At 44.2% G+C, this 23,765-nt stretch overlaps 1 protein-coding gene across 1 annotated transcript; it reads left to right on the plus strand.

Annotated features, from left to right (window-relative positions):
* The first annotated feature begins 9,517 nt into the window (after positions 1-9,517).
* On the plus strand, positions 9,518-21,782 carry LOC137153937 (voltage-gated potassium channel KCNC1-like). The gene is made up of 4 exons (XM_067549726.1): positions 9,518-9,608; positions 14,178-14,225; positions 16,274-16,825; positions 18,861-21,782. The coding sequence occupies exons 3-4, from the start codon at positions 16,334-16,336 to the stop codon at positions 19,662-19,664; spliced, it is 1,296 nt and encodes a 431-aa protein (XP_067405827.1). The 5' UTR covers positions 9,518-9,608; positions 14,178-14,225; positions 16,274-16,333; the 3' UTR covers positions 19,665-21,782.
* The last annotated feature ends 1,983 nt before the right edge of the window (positions 21,783-23,765 follow it).

Consider the following 23,765-nt stretch of genomic DNA (forward strand, 5'->3'; position numbering starts at 1 on the left):
TCTCACAACATGGATCTAAATCCTCTGCCAATGGACAGAAATGGAAACAACAAAGGTCAATATCTATTTTCGTTGGTTTTTACCTGGGCCTACTTATGAAGGTACTTTAGCATTAAACCCCAATTTTTTGTGCACAGAAAGTTGGGAATCTGGCAACAGATAGGACCAAACTGAAAAACCAATAAACCTCTATTCCCATAGAACCCAGTAAGAGGAACAAAAGATTATTCTCTAGAACAGCAGTTCTCAAACTTCAGTGCACTGGGACCTCCTTCTGGCATGGTGTGGCATTGCTACCCTTCTGCGCTGCTGCTGGCAGTGCTCCCTTCAGAGCTGGGTACCTGGTAAGCCATGCACATGTAGTCTGCATGGTTACCACAGTACACAAGCTTGGAAAGCAGCTCTAAGCCCCATGCCTGAGGCCCTGGATACATTGTTTCGCTCTCAGCACCTGAGTAAAAATATTTTAAATCTTTATATCTCTACTCAAAACAAGTGAGCTAAGCTTAGGAATGTGTGTGAGAGGGAGATAGTATGCTAATGAGTGAGTCACACCAAAAGAGTGAGACTTGACATGTCTGAAGTACTTCTTGGCCAGTCCCCCTGCCCTGCTGTGGGGCCTCAGAACCCAGCTGGCAGGGATGACAGGGCCAGACCCTGGCTCCCTGCCCTGGGAAGAGGCAGAGTCCCACAGGGAGGCACTGTGTCCTAGGCCTGCACCAGCCACCCTACCACCATGACAGGGAGCACAACATTGAACTACACCTCGAGGCTGCAGGTAGCCTCTCAGCACCCCACAAATACCCCTTCTTGCACGCCCCCTTCAGCTCCCTCAACTACTCCCTCCTACAGACACACACCCCTCCCAGTACACATATCCCTCCAACACCCCCACAAACACTCCTCCTAGTACACAAAGCCCATCAGCACCCTGCCCCGGTTGCAGGAAGCTGCTGCAGGCTGTGGGCCCGGCATTGCTGGCAGAGTGGGGGACAGAGCTGGTCCAGCTCCCAACTGCCGCTGGACTGGTGTTGGGGGTGGGGCAGCCTTCCCTCACTTCCGCTCCCCTCCTAAGGGTCCCCCACTCCCAACACCTGCCTGGGGCTGCCCTTGTGAGGTGCAGGGGAGCAGCAGCACGAGGGGCTGGAGAGGGAAGCAGCTGCGCAAAGTGCCCAGCGTGGAGCTGGACTGACTGTCTCCTGCTTCGCCAGCAGGGCCGGGTTCACCACCAGCAGCAGCCTTCCCCCACCTCCGCTCCCCTCCTAAGGGTCCCCCACCCCCAACAAATGCCCGTGGCTGCCTGTATGAGGCGTGGGGGTCCCCACCACTGCTCAGCTCTGCTTTCAGCCCGGCAGAGCGGAGAACAGAGCAGATCCAGCTCCACACTCTACACTTTGTGCAGCTGCTTCCGTCTCCAGGCATGTTCCCCATGCTGCTGCCACTGCTCCCCATGCTCCCCATGTTGCTGCCTGCTGCTGCTCTGCAGGCTCCCGGACGTTGTTGCATCATTCAAGTCCAGACACCTACTACGTGGTGTCGTATTTATGTATAAGCATCACCGCCCTCACACATTTGTGTTAAGTTTGCTACTGTGGTTTTGATAAAATGGATCGTAGGCTCATTTGAGCAAAAGAGAATTAAAAAAAACACCTGAAGAGACAAACAGGGATGGCAATGAAAGTGCTTCAACTTCTGATGAAGTCCCAGTAGATGATAGTAAAATGCAGGCCACTTCAGTGAAGCAGAAATGTACGGCCCTGGCGCAGAAAGTTAAATGGAGAAAACATCAAGACAAATATATTCAGTATGACTTCACCTACTTGCTTACTGAAGGTGAGCAGTACCCACAGTGTGTCTTATGATCAGAAGTGCTAGCGCAAGATAGCATGAAACCAGTAAAGCTAAAGAGGAATTTGCTCTCTAAACATGCTACACATGCTGACAAGCCAGTTGAGTTTTTTCAGCAAAAAGAACAAGAACTGAAAGGTCAACGGGATGTAATGAGCAGACAAACAAGAATACCTACAAAAGCACTTTGAGCATCCTACACAGTTTCATACCTAATAGTTAAATCTAAAAAGTCACACACAATCGGGGAAACGCTAGTTCTTCCTCTGCAGTAGCAATGTGTCATATTATGCATGGAGATAAATTTGCAACTCTGCTTGAAGCTGTTCCTTTGTCCAATGACACTGTTGCAAGATGCATTGAAGATATTTCTATATATATAAAGGTTCAGCTTATCGAACATGTTAAACAGAGCCCCAAATTCACCTTGCAAATTGACAAATCTACAGATATATCTGATTCAGCCCAGCTACTCATGTTTGTAAGATATTGCTATGAGGGCAAACTACATGAGGATTTATTATTTTGCATCTCACTGCCAGGAAAGACAACAGGACAAGAAATATTTTGCAATATTGACAGCTCAATGCTCAAAGAAGGCTTGAAGTGGGAATGTTGTGTTGGTGTATGCACAGATGGAGCTGGCGCTATGATGGAGAAAAAGACTGGATTAAAAGCAAAGGTTTTGGAAGTGGCACCACATGTTCTTTTCATGCATTGTGTCATACACAGGGAAGCTCTGGCTTCTAAGAAGCTTGAACCAGAACTTAATTATGTTCTGCAAACAGCAGTAAAAATTGTAAACTTTGTGAAGTCTCGACCCAAAAATTCAAGATTGTTTGTAATGTTATGCAAGGAAAATGGGTTCCGAACATGAATCGCTGCTCTTACACAGAAGTGCGGTGGCTGTCATGAGGGAAATTCCTAATGCATTTGTTTGAGCTGAGAGATGAGCTGCATTTATTTCTTCTTGGTGCTGGGTCATCATATGCAGAACACTTCACTGATTCTAAGTGGCTATCAAACTTAGTATACTTGGCAGATATTTTTAAAAAACTAAATGTGCTGAACGTCTCACTTCAGGGTCCCAACACCAACATTCTGTCATTAAGTGACAAGATCAATGTCTTTTTAAAGAAACTTGACCGCTGGAGGAAACGGCTGGAAAGCGGCAACATTGATATGTTTCCATTGTTGGACAAATTTTTACAGGAAAACAAATTTGAATTTGAACTTGTGAAAACAATAATCGGCGATCATCTCACAAACCTCACACCCGCTTTAAGAAATACTTTGAAGATTTAACTCTTGATGAGTATGATTGGATTTGTCAACCCTTTGCAACTACCATAACCAGCAATCTGTCACCTGAGGCTGATGAAGCCCTTCTGGACTTGTCAAGTGACCGATCACGGAAAAGAGTATTTGCTTCGGCCCCGCTAAGTGAGTTCTGGCTGTCAGTCACTGCAGAGAATCCTGCATTATCAGAAGTTGCAATGAACGTTTTAATACCTTTTGTGTCAACCTACTTGTGCGAAACAGCCTTTTCTGCTCTGGTTTACATTAAGAAAAAATACCGATCTACTCTTCAAATAGAAGGGGATCTGTGGATTGCCATCTCAGGAATACAGCCAAGAATGGAGATTCTCTGCTGCAAAAAACAAGCGCACACCTCGCACTAATCAGGTAAGCAGCATGGGACTTTAATTATTATTTTGTTAGAATGCTTATTGTTTTCAATTTTGTGTGAGATGTCAGCTGTTACTGATATATATGTAGGCCTTGTTTTTTTTCTGAAAGTGGGGGAGGTTCGGGGGAATGAGGACGCCATTGTTACACAAAAGTCCACAGGGATGGAGGCTCCATTTTAAAAGTTTGAAAACCGCTGCTCTGGTATTTCCTGGGGCATCCTTGAGACCCATACCTGATGAGAACAGATTGGCTCAGGTGGGTTGTTTTGAGGGAGCTCTTGGTAAAACCAGGAAAGGACACTAGGTGAACTACTTGGGGGGAACCTAAATTCTGTTTTCTGGGGCAACGGGGAGGGGTAAGGGGGTCAATTGACTTCAAATGCTTGAGTGATGATGCACATTTGGAGTGGAAAGATGCTGCACAGCTCCCTGGGCCAAATAGGGAATATTGGATTATTTTCAGGAGCACAGAACAGAGAGTGCCATTAACATAGAAGTTGGGATTAATTCTAAATTTGTATTCAGAGGTTGAAACCTGGTGTTGAGGTTCAACCCTAAATCAATCAGTGTAATAAATAATGCCCATATTCATAGGTTCCAAGGCCAGAAGAGATGATTGTGATCCTCTGGAATGAATTCCTATATAACGCAGGCCATAGAATATCCCCAAAATAATTCCTTTGAACTTTTATTTAAACATCCTATCTTGATTTATAAATTGCCACTGATGGAGAATCTACCACAATCCTGGGTAAATATTTCCAATGGTTAATTACCCTCACTGTTAAAAATGTGCACTTATTTCCAGTGTGAATTTGTCTAGCATCAGCTTCCACCTATGGGATCTTGTTATATCTTTAACTGCTAAACTGAAGAGCCCTTTATCAAATATTTATTCCTATGTAGTAGGAGCTTAATATTTCTGCCTTTTCTGCATTATTACTGACTTTATGTTTGAACATGATGATAATGTGGCTGACTTATCCTATGGTGGCTCAAGGGAGAGGTCAAGAGGGAGTTATGCAAGACTGGGGTAGAGAGCCTGACCTCTTAGCAAAGCAGAGTGGGGTGGATTAGGTAGGGATTTGGGAGGGACCAGCAAGACACTAATGTTGGGTGAGGAGTTTGGTCACTAGGATTTTCTGGAAGGAGCCCAGGGAGCAGAACAAAGAGGCTCTGTGTGCATTAGACAGCAGGGGAGAGATTGGCCATCAGGTCCCCACTCTCACATACATATGTACATGTCAGGCATGGTTCTTTTTATGGTATTGCTTCTGGAGTGGGCCTCGCAGCCTCTCACCACCACCTGTCTGACATCCTAATGGTGCTGAAGGAATTTACCAGCAACACAACCCTACAGGGGAATTAATTTATATAAATCAGTAAGCTAAAATGGTGTGAACTGAAATGGGGTATATGCAGTGAAAATACTGGCCAGGTACAACAAAGGGAGATACTTCTGGGGTATGGCCACACTTTCCCACTTCTGTTATTAGAAAAATAACAACATCTTTTGTTGAGAGATTGAATGAATTTAGCTTAATCTAACTAATAGCCCCTGGAAGCTGGAGGAGACAGCTAGTTCTAGTGCTGTCTGGTGCTAGAGAAACTCCACTCCACAAAGCTCACCAGCATTGTATCACACAATAAACATTACAACATTGAAATAAACTTTACTGATCAAACATGCACTGAGAATGGGACACTGGTTCCTCACAATTACTGATTTAATAAATGAATCCTTTCACTAGTGTCTCATACACTACGGACATAAAGTAGAACCTCAGAACTACGAGCACCTCAGGAAAGGAGACTCTTTGTAACTCTGAAATGTGCATAACTCTGAACAAAGTGTTAAGGTTTTTGTTCAAAAATTTACAAATGAACATTGACATACTACAGCTTTAAAACTTTCCTGTGCGGAAGAAAAATGCTGCTTTTAACCACCTGAATTTAAATGAAACAAGCACAGAAACAGTTTCCTTACCTTGTCAAATCTTTTTTATAAACTTTCCCTTTATTTTTTTAGTTTACATTTAACACGGTACTTTATTGTATTTGGGCTTTTTAATTTGTTTTGTTTCTGCTACTGCCTGACTGCGTACTTCTGGTTCCAAATGAGGCGTGTGGTTGACCAATCAATTCGTAACTCTGGTGTTCGTGACTCTGAGGTTCTACTACAGTATTATCTACTGAGGTCCCTAGTAGACTTCATTTATACACCACCTTCATATGGGGCTTGCAACATGATTTATACCCCTCACTAATTAAGCTCCACCACACTCCAGTGAGGTAGGAATTATCCCCGTTTTACAATTGGGGACACTGAAGCACAGAGAGGCTCATTGACCTGCCCAAGCTGCACAGTAGGTCAGTGGCCTGGTTAGCAATAGAACCCAGGAGAATTTCCTATCCAGTGCTCCTGGAATCAATGCTGTCTGTTGGAGAGTCTATCTGTGTTCCCTCCAGGTTTTTTTGCTGGGAATTCTCGACATGAAGAACCCTTATTCCTCCTTTAGGAAGGTATTCTCTATTGAGAAAGGAATCAGGGTTCAGTTTCCCTACATTTATTTAAACTTTGCCTTTTATCATTCACCAAAAGTGTGAGTAGGTGACATTCCTGCCCTTCTCCAAATATAGTCAACACATGGCGCTTAAGTGCAGACTCACTCCCTTTCTTGGCTTGGGCTTTATTGGAAACTCTAATAAGGTGATAATTATGTTAATTTATTAAGCTTCCTCCCCAATCCTGCCTTTTCCTAGGGTTTCCTGCAGGACCTCCATGTCTCTGCCCCTACTTCTCTATTAACAGCAAGTCACGCCCAACTCTAATATCCTACTGGAGTTAACAAACTGCTTCTACCAAAAGGGGCATGTCTACACTTCAGTTAAAAACCCATGGCTGGCCACTGCCAGCTGACTTGGGCTCATAGGGTTTGGTAGAAGGGGTGTTTGATTTTGATGTAGACATTTTGGCTCAGGCTAGAGGTCTAGAACCTGCAAGGTGGAAGGGGCAAGGTGGGAGGGTCCCAGGCAAATATCTCTACTTCAGTTAAACAGCATGCTCATGTCTAACTGCAAGGTAGACATACCCGACAAGTCAGCAGCTCTATGTATGCAAGGTTCTGCTAACAGGGTGGGTTAACAGAAGAACCAGCCAACATTCCTGAGCTGGTCAGCACACCAGTCCAAGACAGACAACCAAAACCAGTCATCCCAAGCCAATCTATCTCTATATAGGGAGAAAACAGCAATGTCAACATCCCCAGTGAAAAAGCCATCCTTCAGTTTTCTGGCTTTCTTTCAGGTAGGAGACATTGTGGGAGATATCTTCAGCTGGCGAAACAATGTCCGTGATCACAGAGCCAGAATAGCAGCTCTGAGGGTTGTAGTCTTGCTGAGTCTTTCTGACTTGCAACCACATCCAAGAAGTGGTATTTACCTGTCTGGCACATTTGCTCCCATTAGACAGATAGAGAGATGCTTGGTTATCACCTCAGCCCTTTAGGTTTTCTAAAAGTTATTTCTCCACCCAATTCTATTGACATGTGAAAGCCAGAAAGAAGAAGTCTGTCAGTCTCTCAAAGATGGAATGTGGACAGATCTGTCCATTCTTACTAAGAGAAGATAGTCAGGGCCAGCCACTGAGGAATCAACCCCCTTTTCTTCACTCCTTGGGACACAGAAGTGCCAGTCATCTTGATAATTCCAACATTATCCTGATTTCTATGGGGTGACCCCATTTCCCATCAGCTACAGTAGAGGGGCATAAAATGACTCTGGGGCTCACTTAACATCACTGGGTCATGGCTTTTGCTTAGAGAGTCAGAGAAGTTAGAGATGGAAAAGTCCTACCAGGGTTCATCTACTCAATTCCTGGAGTCAGGGCCTCACTTATTCCTTGGCTGAGAAGTTGGCTGCAAAACGCACCCATCATTATGGAACTGTGCAGAAGAGTATTAGTTTAAAAGGTAAATCTCTAGCCCCTATAGATGTGAAAAAAAATCACCCACATGTGACCCAAGTGTAAATGCAGTACAGTCTACCTGAGTCTGCAGACAGCCTGAAAGAATAGATCTGAGAAGTGTGAGTGCCTCTTTTCATCTCAGTAAATTGTTAACTCTGGATCCTGCGGATCACTTTAGCAGAGACATCCAGATGATGATGTGTTTGTTGTACACTCCATACAACTGAATGCTGTGAGGCCCAACAGTGACCTAGCTAGATGGCAAACCTCTGACTCCGTAGAAGTTTAGAGAATGGAGAAAATTATTGGAGGCCTATAGAGGCTTCTCTATGAAGAAAGCCTGAAGAGATTGGGATTATTTAATTTACAGAGGAAGGGTGTGATATTAAAAATACCTAAATGGATTACGTATCCCATTTACTCCTGTTGAGTTTCAATGGGAATTAGGTGCCTATTTCACTTATGCACTTTTGGAAGTCCCACCTGAGATGATGTGATAGAGGTATGCAAAATATGAACAGTGTGGGGAATTTAAACTGAGCACTTCTATTTACTCTAAGGGGCTATTCAGTGACACTTAAAGGCAACAAATTCAAAACAGTTAAAAAGGAAATACTTTTACAAAGCACTGAGCTGTGGGAAGTGGCAGATTTGGACTTTACAGTGAACTTTGTGTCTTGTTATTTATCTCCTTCAGATGGTGAACATAATTTATGGGATTTCTTTTATACCGATATAGAGTGGCCATCCTGGAAATCATCATCTCCCTACTGAGGAAGGTTCATTATGTGATGGACTTGAGTCTGTCAGAGATTCACAGGGCCAGAAAGGAATCCAGCAACACGAAGGGATCCATTTCTGTGAGCTTCCTCTAGTAATTATTAATGCAACAGCTCCTTTGCCCTCATCTGGCATTGCTTCTTGCCCCTGTTGTAGCCCGGCTCCTGCATCCCCTCTGCAATGTCTGCATAGATATCTTAATTCCTATGATTATTCTACAGGTGGCTTTGCACTGCCTCTTCTCTCCAGAGGCAGTTGAGATCCAGGACTTCCTTCCTGGTCTATGCAGCAGCATGAGATTTAGCTGGAGCTCTATCTTTCTGCAGAGCCATACCTATCTGCTCACAGAGGGGGGCTAGTAGGTGTGCTCGCACAAAAGGGCTACCAGAAAAAGAGGAATTTCCAAAATATGCTGGGGATTTTGAAGATGGGGGTGGGCTTCTGGTCACTGTGCTTCCTGGCCAGTGGAGTTCAAACAGTGACTGGAACAGTCACTATTGACAGAACTGGGGCATATTGGGACTGTTGCTAATGGACTGTTTTTACCAAGATAGGTAACAATGTCCACTCTGGTATTTTTCCAGCAGAAGTATATTGGTTATAGACTTGTGTAATTTGAGTTTCACCAACAGACTCAATTTGGGGTGAGGATGCATGCAAACCTGTAGTGACAAAGGGCAACTTAAGCCGACAAAACCTTGTAGTGCAGACCAGGCATAAGAGATCAAGTGGAGGAAGAATATATTCCTGTTCTGCAGACCACACAGAGGTGTCCTTATCACTGTATTTCATGCATGTGCTGTAGTTAGACTAGGCTCATTTATATGTAATTTTTATCTTGAGCGCAATTTTGTACATAGCAGTAGTCTGTTTCCAAGTGTCTGTGGTTTAGTGGGTCACACCTGGAGTTAGAAACCAAGAAGTCCTGAGTTCTAATTATAACTCTAATGCTGACTTATCAGCTTTGGTTTCTTTTCCCATTTTACAAATGGGTGAAATTTAAATATATTGTAGAGTAAGAGGAACCCATATGGCCTCCAAAACCTACTTCCTCAAGTTTGATAGGGAAAAAATGATGGAGACTAGATGATTCTTGACACCTGGCAGTTATTCATGTCAGTTGGATTTTCATCACCAGTTAACAGTTTGATGTACCATTTCTCTCACATTGTGGAAATCATCCCTGTCTCATCTTGTCTTGCAGAGAGCAGTGGAAATTCACCCTCTTCCAGAGCATCAACTTTCTGCAGTGAATTCAGTTGAGATGAATGCTCCTCAGCATCATCTGGGGCTATGATTTGCCATGTATCTGGAAGTGCCTTGTAAGTGATTCTTGTATTGAATAGTGGTTTGAGGGTTGGTAGCATGAAGGGTACCATAGCTCAAACTCACTCTCAGGCTTCAGGGTGAAGGTAGTATAGTGTAGTCCCTTTTCTCCTTCATAGGACCTTTCTAATTCCATATGCTAAGAGCCATAGTGATTGCTCCATTTTCTGCCTCGGTTCTGCAGGTCTGGCTTGCTCAGTTGATCAGACATGAGTAGGAAACATATGCCTTCATGGTAGAACTTGTCTCTTTCCAATTAAATTGGCCTTGCAGGTTCACCCTGGAATGATATGGAAAGGCACAGGTTCACCGAGCAGCGTATTCTCTGACTCCTCCACCCATGGCCTTACCAAAAACACACACGACCTAAGAATTTCGCTGGCTAAGCTTCTAGATGGACTATTATGAGGCAGTATAGAGTGCATAATGTATTCAAACAAGGAAACAGTTTTGCCTCAGAATGCATCATCTTTACTGTTGCCATCTTTCAGTTTTCAAGTCATCTTAATACCCACCTTTGAAGAACAATTTGTTTACTGGTGCTTGACAGATGATATATGCACTTACGTGCATGTGTAACAGGATGGTCTGCCCCTTAAAGGGCCTGGGGACAGCCAGCCCTGTTTGAGTATCAGACTCAGCTGGGAAGGAATCAGGTGATCCCTATAAAGGACTAAGTGAGCTCAACTGAAGGGAGATGGGTTTCTGGAGTAGGCCCTGAGAAGCAAAGGCTGGAAGAGATGGGTGTATTCTCCTTTCAGCCCTGAGAGAGACAAGGGGAAAAGTATGATGTTTTGTTTTATGTTTCAAGACTAAAACTGTGCCCCGAGGGAAGATCCTGAAAGAGATCTGGGCATAGGGCTTAGTTTTTCCTGCGCCTTCAGTGTCCCTACCACTTATATTGAGGATGGATAAACCCCCGTATTCTTGAGATCTGACTCTGGAATGTGTGCCCCACAAAGGGTGTCACTTTTGGAAATGAAGACTTCAGCTGTTGTGTGGATGGTTCATATCCCAACCCCAGTAAATCCAGTCCTGCCTGTTGTCCTAGCAGTTACTTCACCTTCTGGCAGCAATGACTGAGGCCATCTCTCTTTTTTCTTCTCACTACAAAGCAGAGTTCACTGTTCTAAAGCACTTAGGATTTCTTATCCGTTCCTCAAGTGAATTAAGCACTGGTGAAAAGTAACAGTTTGAAAGCCTCTGCGACTCCAGTCTTTCTCTCTATGTATCCCAGTTGTGCAAGCTGCCTCTAGCAATGTGCCTCTTCCTTGGTGTGGAGGGACTGCTCCTAGGGGTGAGTAGGGAGTTCAGTCTCTGGCTGTTTTCTCCTTAGCTTCTCTACTAAGAACCAGTAAATCAGTTATTGCCAGTTGTGATTGTTGTTTTTGTGATGCAAACAACTGTTGCCTAAGAACTGGATAGACACCCCCAATTCATTTCCAACAGGCAAATGACCAGCTACAAAATAGTGATAACTTTCGGGGTTAACATTCTTTCCTGTACTGAAGGCAAGAGGGGAAATCAGGGGGCCTGTGATCTCTCCCTCATCCCAAGAAGACCTGGTGTGCATTACAGCATCTTAAGAGGGATGTTCTAACTTAGGCCAGCAGGTTATGGAACCAGAATAGTGCAAAGTGGCCAGCCTGATAGGAGAAAATATTTTCTCTCAGTTGCTACTGACGTGGGATAGAGTGGAACTGGTGAACTGTTTTGTATCCCCATTGGCTCTGTTTCCTGCCAGCCTTTCAGGACCCAGCATATTTTATACTTGTTTAGTATTCTTAGGCATCTTTGGTATTTAATAAACTGCTAATCATCTTCACCAGCAACTCGTAAATCTTTCTTTCAAGAACCTTTATGGGAGTTTATTCTATCTTTTTCAGATTATAAATCACAAACTGATTCTTATTTTATTTTATTTGCCCATTTATAGCAGTGTAAATGTAGAGTAACTCCAATAAGTACATTAAGCCACACCAGAAATAGAGTGGTGTGACGGAGAGCATAGCTTGGCCTTTCCTGTATAGCTGAGTGAGAGCAGATGAGAAAAACATCCTAAAACTTTTGTTAAATACACAAAAACTGTTTGTAATTTTCTCTCCTATTTAATAAAGAGAAATGCTATAAAGAATCTGATATTGGAAAACAGGAAACAATAGCTCAGATCTTGTTAGCAGCTGGATCTAGTCACCACCCCTGTCTTTATTTCAACTACTAGGGGATCTGAATCAGTTTTGTTACAATATTATCTTTGAAAACACAGCAAAGTTTATTACAGTGATAACTATCCCAAAAACTGCCTGGCCCTGGGCCTTAATAAATCTAGGTCAAAATGAAACGAGATTCATTACCCAAAGAAAAGTGAAATGAAGGAAGAGATTTGAAGGTCACTGCCAAGCTCCTGCAGAGCTTCACGCAGGGAAAGCAGATTCTCGGAAAATACCAGGCAGAGAGAAAACTTGGAAAAGGGCCCTGTTCTCTGGAACCGGATTTGCACTTTTCATCTGCCTTTAACAATGATCAGATGACACAGGCTGTTGTTTTACTGCTATCAAAAGGTCTTATTTAGAGTCCAGTAATAGCTTGTGTCATTTTGTTTCTTGTTATTTCAATGGCTTTTCACATCTGGAACATACCGTGGGGCTTCAGTAACGAAAATGAGTGTAAAAGTTTGAATGTGCTCATGCAAAAGCGTACTGTAGGAGGTGCTGTAACGCCTGTGAACTTAGTTTCATATTTGATGGAAGAAATTAAGTGAGACCTTAGAATAGAAGGGAAAAATTGAGCAGCTGACACCAAATCATAACACCTCACAGGAACTGGAGAAGGACCTGCGGGCTGTAGAGGAGCTGATACCCATATTTACACGGGGGCCAGAGGAAGGACTGGGTAACTAAAAGGTTTCCATATTACGAAAGGCTCTAGAGTCACAGTAGGTGAGCACTTGGGCACAGGTTGATTACAGACACTCAACAGGAATTTATCAAGGAGGAGTCATGTGACTGTGAGGGGAACAGAAGTGAAGCAGTGTCTATGATTCACTTGGGGCCACTTACTCCCTGGCACCTGGAGAAGAGGGAAACGTATTTACTGACCTGACCGTTGTGTTTGGCAGAGCTGCACTAACTGCATGAGTGTGGGGGGATGGGCAAAGATGATTTAGTGCTTCCACGACCCTGGGACCAACAGCTTTAAGTTAAAACAACCCTTAGCAGCCCCAAAGGGGCCATTCTGGCAGCCGGAGACCAGCAACACTTTGCTATAGTCTTTTCCACCAGCCCTGTCCCTGCATTGGATGCTGACAAAGGCATGGCACAGGGCTGTCTGTGATGGCTGTGCACCACCCTGGGAATTCTCAGTTGCCTGGTTAGTGCCACTTTACAGCACCTTCATCTGCAGGAGTGGTGCATATCGGGGGACCAGAAACTAGCCCAATCAATCAGCCTGCAAGGACCAACTGCAAATACCTCTTTTCAGACAGAAGAAAGGAGGATTGCAGAGCCCTATGGAGCATAACTAAGTATAGTGGGTTAAAATGAAGCAAACCAATGTTAGGTGAAATATCTGGTAGAGCTTCCTATGATGAGGTGCTTGTGTAATTTAAAACTAGACTGGAGTCCTAGAGTACATCTACACTACAATAAAACACCTGCGGCTGGCCTGTGTCAGCTGGCTTGTGCTTGCAGTGTAGATGTTCAGGCTCAACTGGAGCTCATGTTCTGGGACTCCATGGGGGTCTACATTGCAATTTTCTAGCCCCACAACCTGAGACCTGTGAACCCAAGTCAGCTGTCACAGACCAGCTGTGCGTGTTTTATTGCAATATAGACATACCATTAGGAAATAGTCCTGCTCAGGCTGGAGTGAGAAAGGTGACCTGAAAAGTCTTTTTTGTCTCTAATTCTTTTGAATAGTATTACTAATAGCCTCAGAGAGGAAATCTGGAAACAGACTTTGAGGAGTAATTAAAAGACCATTTCAAATACACTGGCTTAAATAGTGAATTTTCTTTTAACAGGCTCAGCAGTTAGATTCCTAAATTCTTCCGAATATGATCAGGAACAAAAACAAGTTAAAAATTTGCAGGTGCAAAAGTTTATTTCCTCTGTAGCTAGGAATGAATGGAAAGCCTTTTAAATAAAAGTAGGGTGGCAGCTCTTTTTTTTACTTTAATTTTTGTAAGGAACAGTCAGGAAAGGAACAAATTCTCCCTGCATTTCTGTTGTTCAACATTCTAATTTTAAATTGGGCCCAGGAAGTTTGAGCGCTACATATTTGCAAAATACCACTGCCCTTTGAGGCTGTAAGAAGCACAGCGGGTGGCAGAGGGACAGAATAATGTGGTCAGGAGAACATCTGGCTTAGCAGTTGTTGACATGTTTGAGTGTTATTCCTTGGAGGATGAAAAGTGATTGCTGATAGGACAAACTTGGAGGGGATTAAGGGGGGTTCAACATCTTCTCTATTTGATTGGTTGATTCTGTTTTCTAGCATCCATGAGCTTAAGCTTGGAGCCCAGCCACTGAACATCCTGTTTTTACTGAACTTGTTTCTTTCTCTAGGCTTCTTCTCCGCTCCTCTGGTCACAAAGCTACTGCGATAACACCAAGGTAAGGATCTGAAATGCAGTTTCATAACTGATTTCTCACTTGGGATTTGTACTGTGAAGTGAATGGTAACTAGCATCCTAAGCAGATGAATAAGAATTTAGCAAAGGCATTTAAAAACAGCTTTTTACACAGCTACTTGCTTGTAAAAGGAAGGTGAATGCTTTTGCAAAGTTACAGTAACAGGTTTTCTAAACTCTGGGAAGGTTAGTCTAACTTGCTGATGGTCACTCATATCCTCTGTTCAGAATTTGGGTTTATGTGCTGTAAGCACAAAGCAGAGTGTGGGCCCAATGTACTATGTACTGTGTTCTATGTACTGGGTGGGCCCAATCTTGTTCTCACTGAAATCAATAGGAGTTTTGCTGTTGACTTCACTGGAAGTTGGATCAGGCACTCCGTGCGTGCACCTCTGTTGAGGGCCATTATTGTGGCAGCCAAACAACAATTAATTTGTGCTTCTACTGGATTTATGAGCCAGCCCGAGCCGTCTTTTACTGAGCCTTCTGATGAAAGGGAACTGTATGGGGAGCCTGGTAACACACTGTGATAGTGCCCAAGCCCTTCATTTCTGGACTGTAGGTTCAAATCTGGATTACCAGCGGAGCTCCCATTCCTTGGTACCACATGAGGGAGCTGGTGCTTCTCTGCCCAAGTGCTTTCCACAAAGAAGAAGTAGGTGACAACTGGAGGCACTGCAGGAGCGGTCCTCCTCCCATATTGTGGTATAAAATACAGACAGGAATGAATCACGCAGGTGTAGGCATGGGAGTGGGAAGGAAAGAGATCTAGAACAGCTGGCAGTGATATAGATCAGAACTGAGAGATATATCCCGGTACTGCTATAGAAGGGGATGTAGTATGTCAGAAGTGACCAAGGTATCTCTGTGTGCATAATAGCCATGGTCCTTTAAAAAATGCCCCTGTTCCCTGCCTTTGCCACATGTTTTATAGTGCAGGAGACTGAAGATGACCCCTGAAATTTCTCTTGTAATGACATTTATACAGCTCTGAGTAACAGCTTTCACACATTTGGGCTCCACATACTTTAAAAGCTTTGGAGAATGGAGTTGATGCTGGGTTATCAGTAACTGTACATAAATCATGCTGCTCAGTGAGCGGTCCAGGGCAGCGGGGTCTCTGGGATTGCTATGGAGGCATTACATTCAGCCTCAGGAGAAGGGAGTGCCTCATGTTGCTCATGAACCTCTCCCAGATGACCCAGGATTCATGTTGATAGACTCCAGGAGGAAGCAGCATCCTGCAGCTGGGAAGATGCTTAAATTCAACATGAGTCCAGAGGGAAGGAATAAAGGGGAAAAATGAAACCTTGGAAAATATTTGCCTCCCTTTCCCAGACAGCATGGTCCAGTTCACAGCACTGCAGTCACATCATCTCACATGTGACTCTCCAAGTCATCAGGGCAATGTGGAGAGAGGAGAAAATCTCCCACACCCAGCAGGATAGGTGAAGTTTAAAACACCAAAAGCTCTGGGATGAAGACCGTGGTCGGGAGTTCTGCTCCTCTGGGACACGGGAAGTTAATACACAAAGGGTATTTCTCATCCATATGAGAGAGAATACTTTTCTGAATTCCCTCAGGAACTAAGGACCATCACAAACCTCACCATCCTGTGCTTCAAGTGCAAGGTGCTTTTCTTTGACCTTGCTTTCTCTAACATAAATACATATCAACATGTATATTAAAAAATTAAATTAAAATGAAAGAAACTCCACTGTACTCCCTTCCCCCCTAGGGAGAAGATGAGAGAACAAACAACACGTGACCAATGTTAGTCACATCGCTTAATGCACTATTGGAAGGCGTTCAGATGAATGATGAGCGCAGCAGAAGAGCTCATACTGAATAGAATAGGTCAGTGGTGGGAGAGGTCGGGAACTTTCTCTAGGAAATTCCAGTGCTCAGGGAAATTACAAAATGAGCTTTAGCAGAGTGGTGTGATATGCCATGGAAAATTGTCCTTCAGATCTGCAGCCTTGAGGGTTTTGTTTTTTTAATTTGCATTCTTACCCTTTCTCCCTCTTGTAGGCTTACTAGAGATTAACAGAAACCAATTGGAACGTGAACCCACCATTTGATACCTGAAGGATGGACGGCTCAAAAGAGAAGATCATCCTGAATGTTGGAGGAATCAGACATGAGACGTACTGCAGCACCCTCCGGACCTTCCCAGGGACCAAGCTGTGCAGCCTCACTGAGCCCCATGCTAGCACAATGTACCATTATGATCCTAACACAAAAGAATTCTTCTTTGATAGGAGTGCTCAGCTCTTTGGCTATGTGTTGAGCTATTACAGGACCAAACACCTCCATTGTCCTGCAGACATCTGCAGGTCAGTCTTAGAAGAAGAGCTGGCTTTCTGGGAGATAAGTGATGCACAGCTGGCACCCTGCTGTTGGCTGAAGCTGACCAACAAAGACAGCCAGTCAGAGGAATTTAATGTTTGGGATGAGAATGAAGATGCTGATGACCAGTGCCTCATAGTCCAGGTGGAAAGAAGGGATTTCAGCTGGAGGGCCAGGTGGCAGCCAAAGATCTGGTCTGTCTTTGAAAAGCCCTTTTCCTCTTTAAGTGCCAAGGTAATGCTCCCAGTGGAGATCCAGACAGGTTCTTCAGCATGAGCCTGCATCTGTTGGGGTTACTGGAATTCAAACCTCAGTGGAAAAATCTTAGGAACTTGCAGCTCTAGTGCATAGGTTCAGAGTTCTGCTTACAACCACAGTACTTGAATAATTAAATAAAACATCCCAGAATAACAATCCAATTCACCAATACTGTGAGTTCAGTGAGTTCACCAATAGTGTGGAGTTCAGCTTGTTCTGATTTTGGGTGGGTCATACTATTAGTTACACAGAAGAATTTGGACAACCCCTGGTATTCCTGGGCAATTTGTGAATCCTAGAGGTTTCATGAGTTTTAGCACTAATGATTATTCATCTGAAAATTCATACTAGAAATGAGTTATTTATGATGCTATGAGTTATTTTTATATTATAAAATGTTATTAATCCCACCTGGGAACTGAAATCAGACCATGTGACTTAAGTGACATTCCCCCCACCACTCCCCATTCAGCATGATTAATAAATAATTGCAGTGATCATTTCACAAACAATCTATAGGCTCTAAATTATTCCTCCAAAGCATTTGGTAAATATTTTGAAAATCAGGATCAGTTCATTAAAGGTTCTCTAACCAGAAACAGGATAAATGTGTAATTAAATGAATATAGGGTCTGATTCTGCCCTCACTCAAGTTTTACTGCTGACTTCACTGACTTCATTAAAATTACTCCTGATTTACCCTACTGTAAATCTGTTATTTGTAAAGGAGAGTTTTACTGCCTTTAGACCTACTATCTACCAGTTATTAAACAATACAAGATATGTAATTTGGAAGCCTATGAGTCAGTTAAGAGTCTGTTCACTCAAGCAGCTCAAATTCAATCATTCTTCTTTACCTGTGCTCTCTACCAGCTCACCTGCATTTCCAAACCTCAGAATGGAGGCTAAACTATTTAATGGTTGAGCTAATGCTAAACACTTATGCCAGGGCCTTAATAGCACCTACTGATTTCTGCTTGTGCTATCGGGAAAAAATAGTGTCAACTCTCAGCTCACTTTAATTTCTTTTACTAAAATGCCATTATGTCTCCCTGTTAGTGCTATGCCATTGCTATGGCTCTTGGCCGTGTCCTCCTGCTCTGCATGCTAGGGCTGTGTATTTACTTCTGTGCTGTGTACAGTTAAGTAGTTATTTAGTGCATTTCATTAATTCCTCTCCTCTCATTCTCACACTCCCTGCCCTTTCTTCCCCTCTCCTTATCCCTATTCCCTACACAAAGTCCGCTCCAGTCACCTCCAGTGCCTCTCCTGCCTCTGTCACACAAGAACAGACACCTGGGGCAACAACTGCAGGTTTGGAGAAGGCAGCAGACATTTTCCAGTCTGGCTAGAGAAGGGGTTCTTAAACTGGGGGTCGAAACCCCTCAAGGGATCATGAGGTTATTATGGGGGGGATTGTGAGCTGTCAGCCCCTGCACATGCCAGGTCTGTGGTTGTCAGCCCTATGCATGGCTGATAGCCAGAGCCCTTCAGAGCTGGGTGGCCGGAGAGCAGCTGCTGCTGGCCAGCTGCTCTGAAGGCAATGCCTCCCCCAGCAGCAGTGGAGAACTAAGGGTGACATGAGGGAGAGTGACATGGCATGGTGGGTCATCACTTTTTGGGGTGATAGGTTATCACAGCCTGAAATATTTTCAAAGGGGGTCTCAGCAAAAAAAGTTTAAGAACCCTTGGTCTAGAGCAGCTGAATCACTTGAGCCAACGCTTGGTGCTAAGGTGATTTCAGTGAATCTGTCCCTGTTGTTCCACCTGTCAGATGTCTCCCCTTCCTTACAAGCCCAGATGCAATTAGTTCACATTATTTTCCTCAACCCAGATCCCTCTCTTGGCCTTAGTCAGGTAAGGATGGAAGAGAAAAAGAAACCTTCAATGTGTGAATCAATTCCTAGAAGGAAATTGGGTAAACATCAGTATAGGAGAAGGTAGTGTTTGATGCTGAAAGATACCCTCACACTGACCTGATGCTACATCTGACCTTTCTGTCCCTCTGCAGTGCCTGACTATTGTTTCCTTGCTGTTCATCATCGGAATCATCATCATATTCTGTGAGGAGACTAAAGCACAGTATGAGTACGTTGCTGCTAACTTCACTATTTTTGGCCATTCCGATGTGATCCACAGCATCCATGACCCTTATTATCACCAGGCCCCTTACCTGCTCCACCTGGAGCTGGTCTGTGTTCTCTGGTTCACTTTTGAGTTTTCTATGCGATTCTTTTTCTGCCCAGACAAAAAGAAATTCCTCAGGAACCCTCTGAATGTGGCCGATTTCCTCTCCCTCTTCCCAGTTTACATTGAGCTCTTCACAGCAGAGCAGATTCAGAAAATGCCGAGCCTAGCACTTTGGCTGGGTTTTGTCCGTGTGATCTACCTCCTGAAACTCCTGAAGATATTCAAGCTAATAGAGACCCCTATGATCATGAGAGTCCTGTCCTGCACACTCAAGTCCATCATCCGAGAGATCTGCTTCCTGCTGATGATCCTGGCCTTTGAAACCCTCTTCTTTGGTTCTCTCTTCTTCTATGGAGAGTTGCTGGGTGCTCATCCTTCTTACCATGGGGATTTGCACTTCACAGACATTATCATGTGCTTCTGGTGGGCTCTGATCACACTGACCACTGTGGGCTATGGAGACATCATCCCTCTCACCACTTTTGGCCAGGTGATGGCAGGCTTTGCTGCCGTATTTGGCATGTTAACTATTATCGTTCCAATCCCCATTTTCTTGGTCAAGTTTAAAGGTTATTATGGCACTGCCATAATCACACACAAGCTGAAAATGAGCAAAAAGCAATAATGCCATTCAGAGCATTGCTGCCCCAGGGCACTTCAAAATTAATTCCATTGTGATTTGTTTCCACGCCTTTGTGGGAAGAGCACATATGCCTATGAATGGTCCATGCTACATTCATTAAGACTGCCCTCTTGCCCCTATGGGTATATTTCACATCTATGTCAGGTATCCAGATCTGAGTTGTAGCTTTCCATTTTAATGTATAATGCTCTTTATGGCCTATCCCCCTATCAAACAGTTTTACCCTGACACTCAGCCTGATCCAATTAACACTGGAATCTCACCTATACCTTGTCAGAACAAGATGAGAAAATTCACTTTGGACAGTTTCATTGACAAACAAGAAGGTTTTTTTTTCCCCACCAGCAGGGAATAAACAATGCTGTTCGCTGTGCAAAGCTATGATGAGTAATTCCCAGAGAATGCAGGGATGAAGGGCTGCATTGAAATATAGACCAAGACCCCGCAACGTGCTGAATGTTCTCAACTCCAGTGATGCCAGTTCAAAGTGGGGCCTAACAAGGGAACGGATGGGGTGCATAGGCCTTGCCCCAGCCTTCTGCACACTCTCTGGACCTGACAATCAGCTGGTGTAAATCAGTGCAGCTCCACTGACTTCAAAGGAATTACGCTGCTTTACACTATCTGAGGATATGGGTCTGTGTGTCTCACAGGGACAATCACCATTTTCATAGGTGCCCTCTTTATGGAGAGCAATGTGTAGCTAAAATGTAAGGGTCAGATCTTGTCCCTAGCATCTGATCCCAGAGGGGGACTTCCATATGTGAGGTCTCACCTTCTTGCATGGAATGGGGAGGGTCAGCTATCTGCATGGCACTGTACCCTACTGAGAGGCTTTTACTGAATCCTGGTGTTGGGGAAGGGGTGAAGACTAGGTGGACAGTGAGACAGGCTGCATTAGACTGTGGCAGGCTGGGAGGAGTGGGGACATGTAGGGATGCACATAATCTTCCCATCAGTCCTGTTACCAGTGGTGGGGAACCAAGCCTTTTGCAGGTTGGCAGGGAGTCCATAGAGTTGGATGCTGATCTACAGCTCCTTCTCAGCAGGGTCAAACTCCCCCATGGAACAACACCCACCCCACATGAGTTTGACTGGGGGGAGCAATGTGGCCATAAGTAATTCTGCCCTGTCTTTTTATATTTTATTAAAGAAGCAAAGGATGCAGTATGCTTTGTCTGATTTGCCTGCACATAGAAGTCAGAATGAACTAGCGAACAGATCTAAAATCTGCAGTCCTTATAATCAATATTTTTAGTGTATTTTTTCCTTATAAAACTCACTTGGCCTGATTCTGATCTTCATGTACTCCACTACCAATCTAGAGTAAATGCTATGAAGTGAGGGAGATACACTAGTGGGGAAGGGGGAAAAAAGTGGGAAATCAGAATCAGGTCAAATAAGTTGGTGTGGCATTCAGTGTGGAATAAAGGAGCCCTCTAATGGCAAATTCCCTTGGACTGTAGCCATAGGCTGCATATCCTAGTGGAAAGAGTTTCTGTTTGAAATTGCAAAAGCAATGTGCCCCGATCTGGGGGAATGGGTTTTTATAAGAAATTCTCTATCCTTTAGTGTCCCCAGATGAAATCCTGGCCTCACTGAAATAAATGGAAAATTCCCACTGATTTCAGTGGAATAAGGATTTCACCTCTCATATTGAATGGATCAACAGCTGTTCAACATCTTATGACTTTTATGTAACCAAAAAAACTCTGCTTTTAATAAAAATATCTAAACATCACTCTTTTAAGAAACAAATTGATTAAGTATTAAATATAATTTTCATTACATTTTATCTGCCTGTAGCTATTGTTATAAACTAGAAAGATTAAACTTTAAACTTTATATGCCATCTATTCCTAATTTTTTTCCTTGTAATATCCAATACTGTATGTTTCTGTTCAGGTAAAGAAACAAGATCAGATGCTGTGGCTATTTCAGCAAAGATGGGCAAAGGTTATTTTGCTTAGTAAAAGAAAAATGTGTCTTTTATACTATTACATCTATGAATTTAAATGCCATTAAGACTGTACCTTTATTAATATTTCTATTAATGTTTGTCCATCAGTTGATTATATTGCAAAGGGCTTAAAGGCTGCTTTACTCTTATTAAATCTTCTATTTGCTTTTTTTGCATTAATGTAATTACAGAGGAATTAATTCTTTCGAAAGAAAAAGGGATATGCCTCAAAACATTTCACATATTTAAAAAAACACCAAGTGAGAAATAATAGCCCAAGCACACAAAATCTAAGATCAGATTCTCCCTTGCTTCCCCTTTCTGCTTGGCAAGGGGAAAGAAGAGTCACCAGGGCAATAGTACAGCTATCTGAACCTGTGTATGGGGTGTGTGTTAGAGCAGCCTTGATGTAATAGAGTGGGCTTCCACTTTAAGGGCCTAGGGCCAGTCAGCCCTTTTTGATTATCAGAAGCAGCTGGGACAACATCAGGTGAACCCTATAAAGGGCTGAGAAAGGGTAATTGGAGGGGTCTGCAGGAGGGAGATAAGTTCCTACAGTAGGCTCTGAAGCAGGGGGATTGAAGGGGGATAGTCTCTTCTCCTTTCAGCACTGAGAGAGATTGGGGGAAAACCTATGGGACCTGGAGTCTGTGGTGGGCAGAGGACCAGCATTGTTGTGATGTTTTGCTCATGTTTTAAGTTAAAGAACAAAACTGTGCTCTGAAGGAGGGATCTAAAAAGGCTGGGTGTAGTCAGGAGTCCTTCATGAGCTAGGGTGCCAGGCCAGCTACCTGCATGTGGGGATATTATGCCACTGGTATATAGCCGCTCTGGTACCTGATGGTAGATGTAAGCAGGGGTAATGGCCCTGCTATTGTGGGGAACTTTCCTGGCTTATACGCTACCTGGGTGGAATTGGCTAGCAAAAGGATCCGAGTCCTTGCTCCCACTTCCTTTAGGTAGAGGCTTGCCTGAGCTTGAGGCACTCTCCCATGTGGCAGAGTCCTCATATCCTGGACCAGGCTGGGCCCAGGATTCCTGGGAGGCTTACCCTCCAACCTTGTCATGGCCACTTAAGACAGTGATTAGGGTGTCCCCACTCAGGGTACTCTCTTTGCACTGTATGCCTCCCTGACCACTCATCATTACATATTGTTCAAAGCAAATAGTTTATCAAACTGTTTAATTTTGAGAAAGGTTAAAGGAAACAAATAACCTGTAGTGAAGTAGTGTGGCCTCCTGCCAAGGCTGACACTGAGGGGGCTGATGCATGCCACCTGGTGGGCAGGCTGGAAGTGCAAGGATGGAACAGGAAGAAGTATAAAAGCCAGGCCTTGCAGCTCAGTCAGGGGGGAGCTGCTGGGTGAGAAGGATGTCTCTTCCCCAGTGCTGGGAGTTGAGCCCGACCCCAGGCCTACTAAATGGCCACCATAGCTGTCTACTGACTGGAGCCTAGAGCAGTGTTTCCCAACTGCTCACTGTGCCATGGAATTTTTTGAAAAACTACATGAAGTGTTTGAAGTGGCTCATGAATATTCATGAGTTCATTTGGAGACTATATGATGGTGTGCCTCAAAATAATTAAAAGTATCAAGGTGTGCCACAGCACAGAAAAGGTTGGGAACCACTGGCCTAGAGTCTAGGACCCTGCCGCCAATGACTTGGAGGAGCTGCCAGACACTAGCAACGCTGAGGGCCTGCTTGGGACTACCTCTCACAATTTACCCCCAGGAGGTGGACCACAATTGGGAATACTGGTATGTGAGCACTGGGGTGGAGGAAATAGCCCGGGGATCGTCAACCTCAGTCTGGCCGTGCTCAAACCTGAGCACTGTTCAGTGAGTTTCGGCTGGAGCCCTCCTGATCCATTGGCTGGATGCCCTGCCACTGTTGGGACCCTGGGCTGGGATGTGGTAGAGTTGGGAGGGTCTGTGTTCCGCTCCCCACTCCTGTGCCCTGCCAGCCCTGGAGTGGCCGCCCCCTCGGCCTGTGAAGCCCCACAGGTTTAGAGACTCTTTGCCTGCCCTGCCCAGGCTGAGGTCTGTAGACTATTTATTTGCTCAGGCTCTAGACCAGTTGCTGCCCCGCCCTGCTGGAGGGCCTGGGCTCCTAGACCCCTGAAG

Source organism: Emydura macquarii, unplaced genomic scaffold, assembly GCF_026122565.2.
Source record: "Emydura macquarii macquarii isolate MOO-44397 ecotype Brisbane River unplaced genomic scaffold, CSIRO-AGI_Emac_v2 contig_1253, whole genome shotgun sequence".
Taxonomy (NCBI): Eukaryota; Metazoa; Chordata; order Testudines; family Chelidae; genus Emydura; species Emydura macquarii.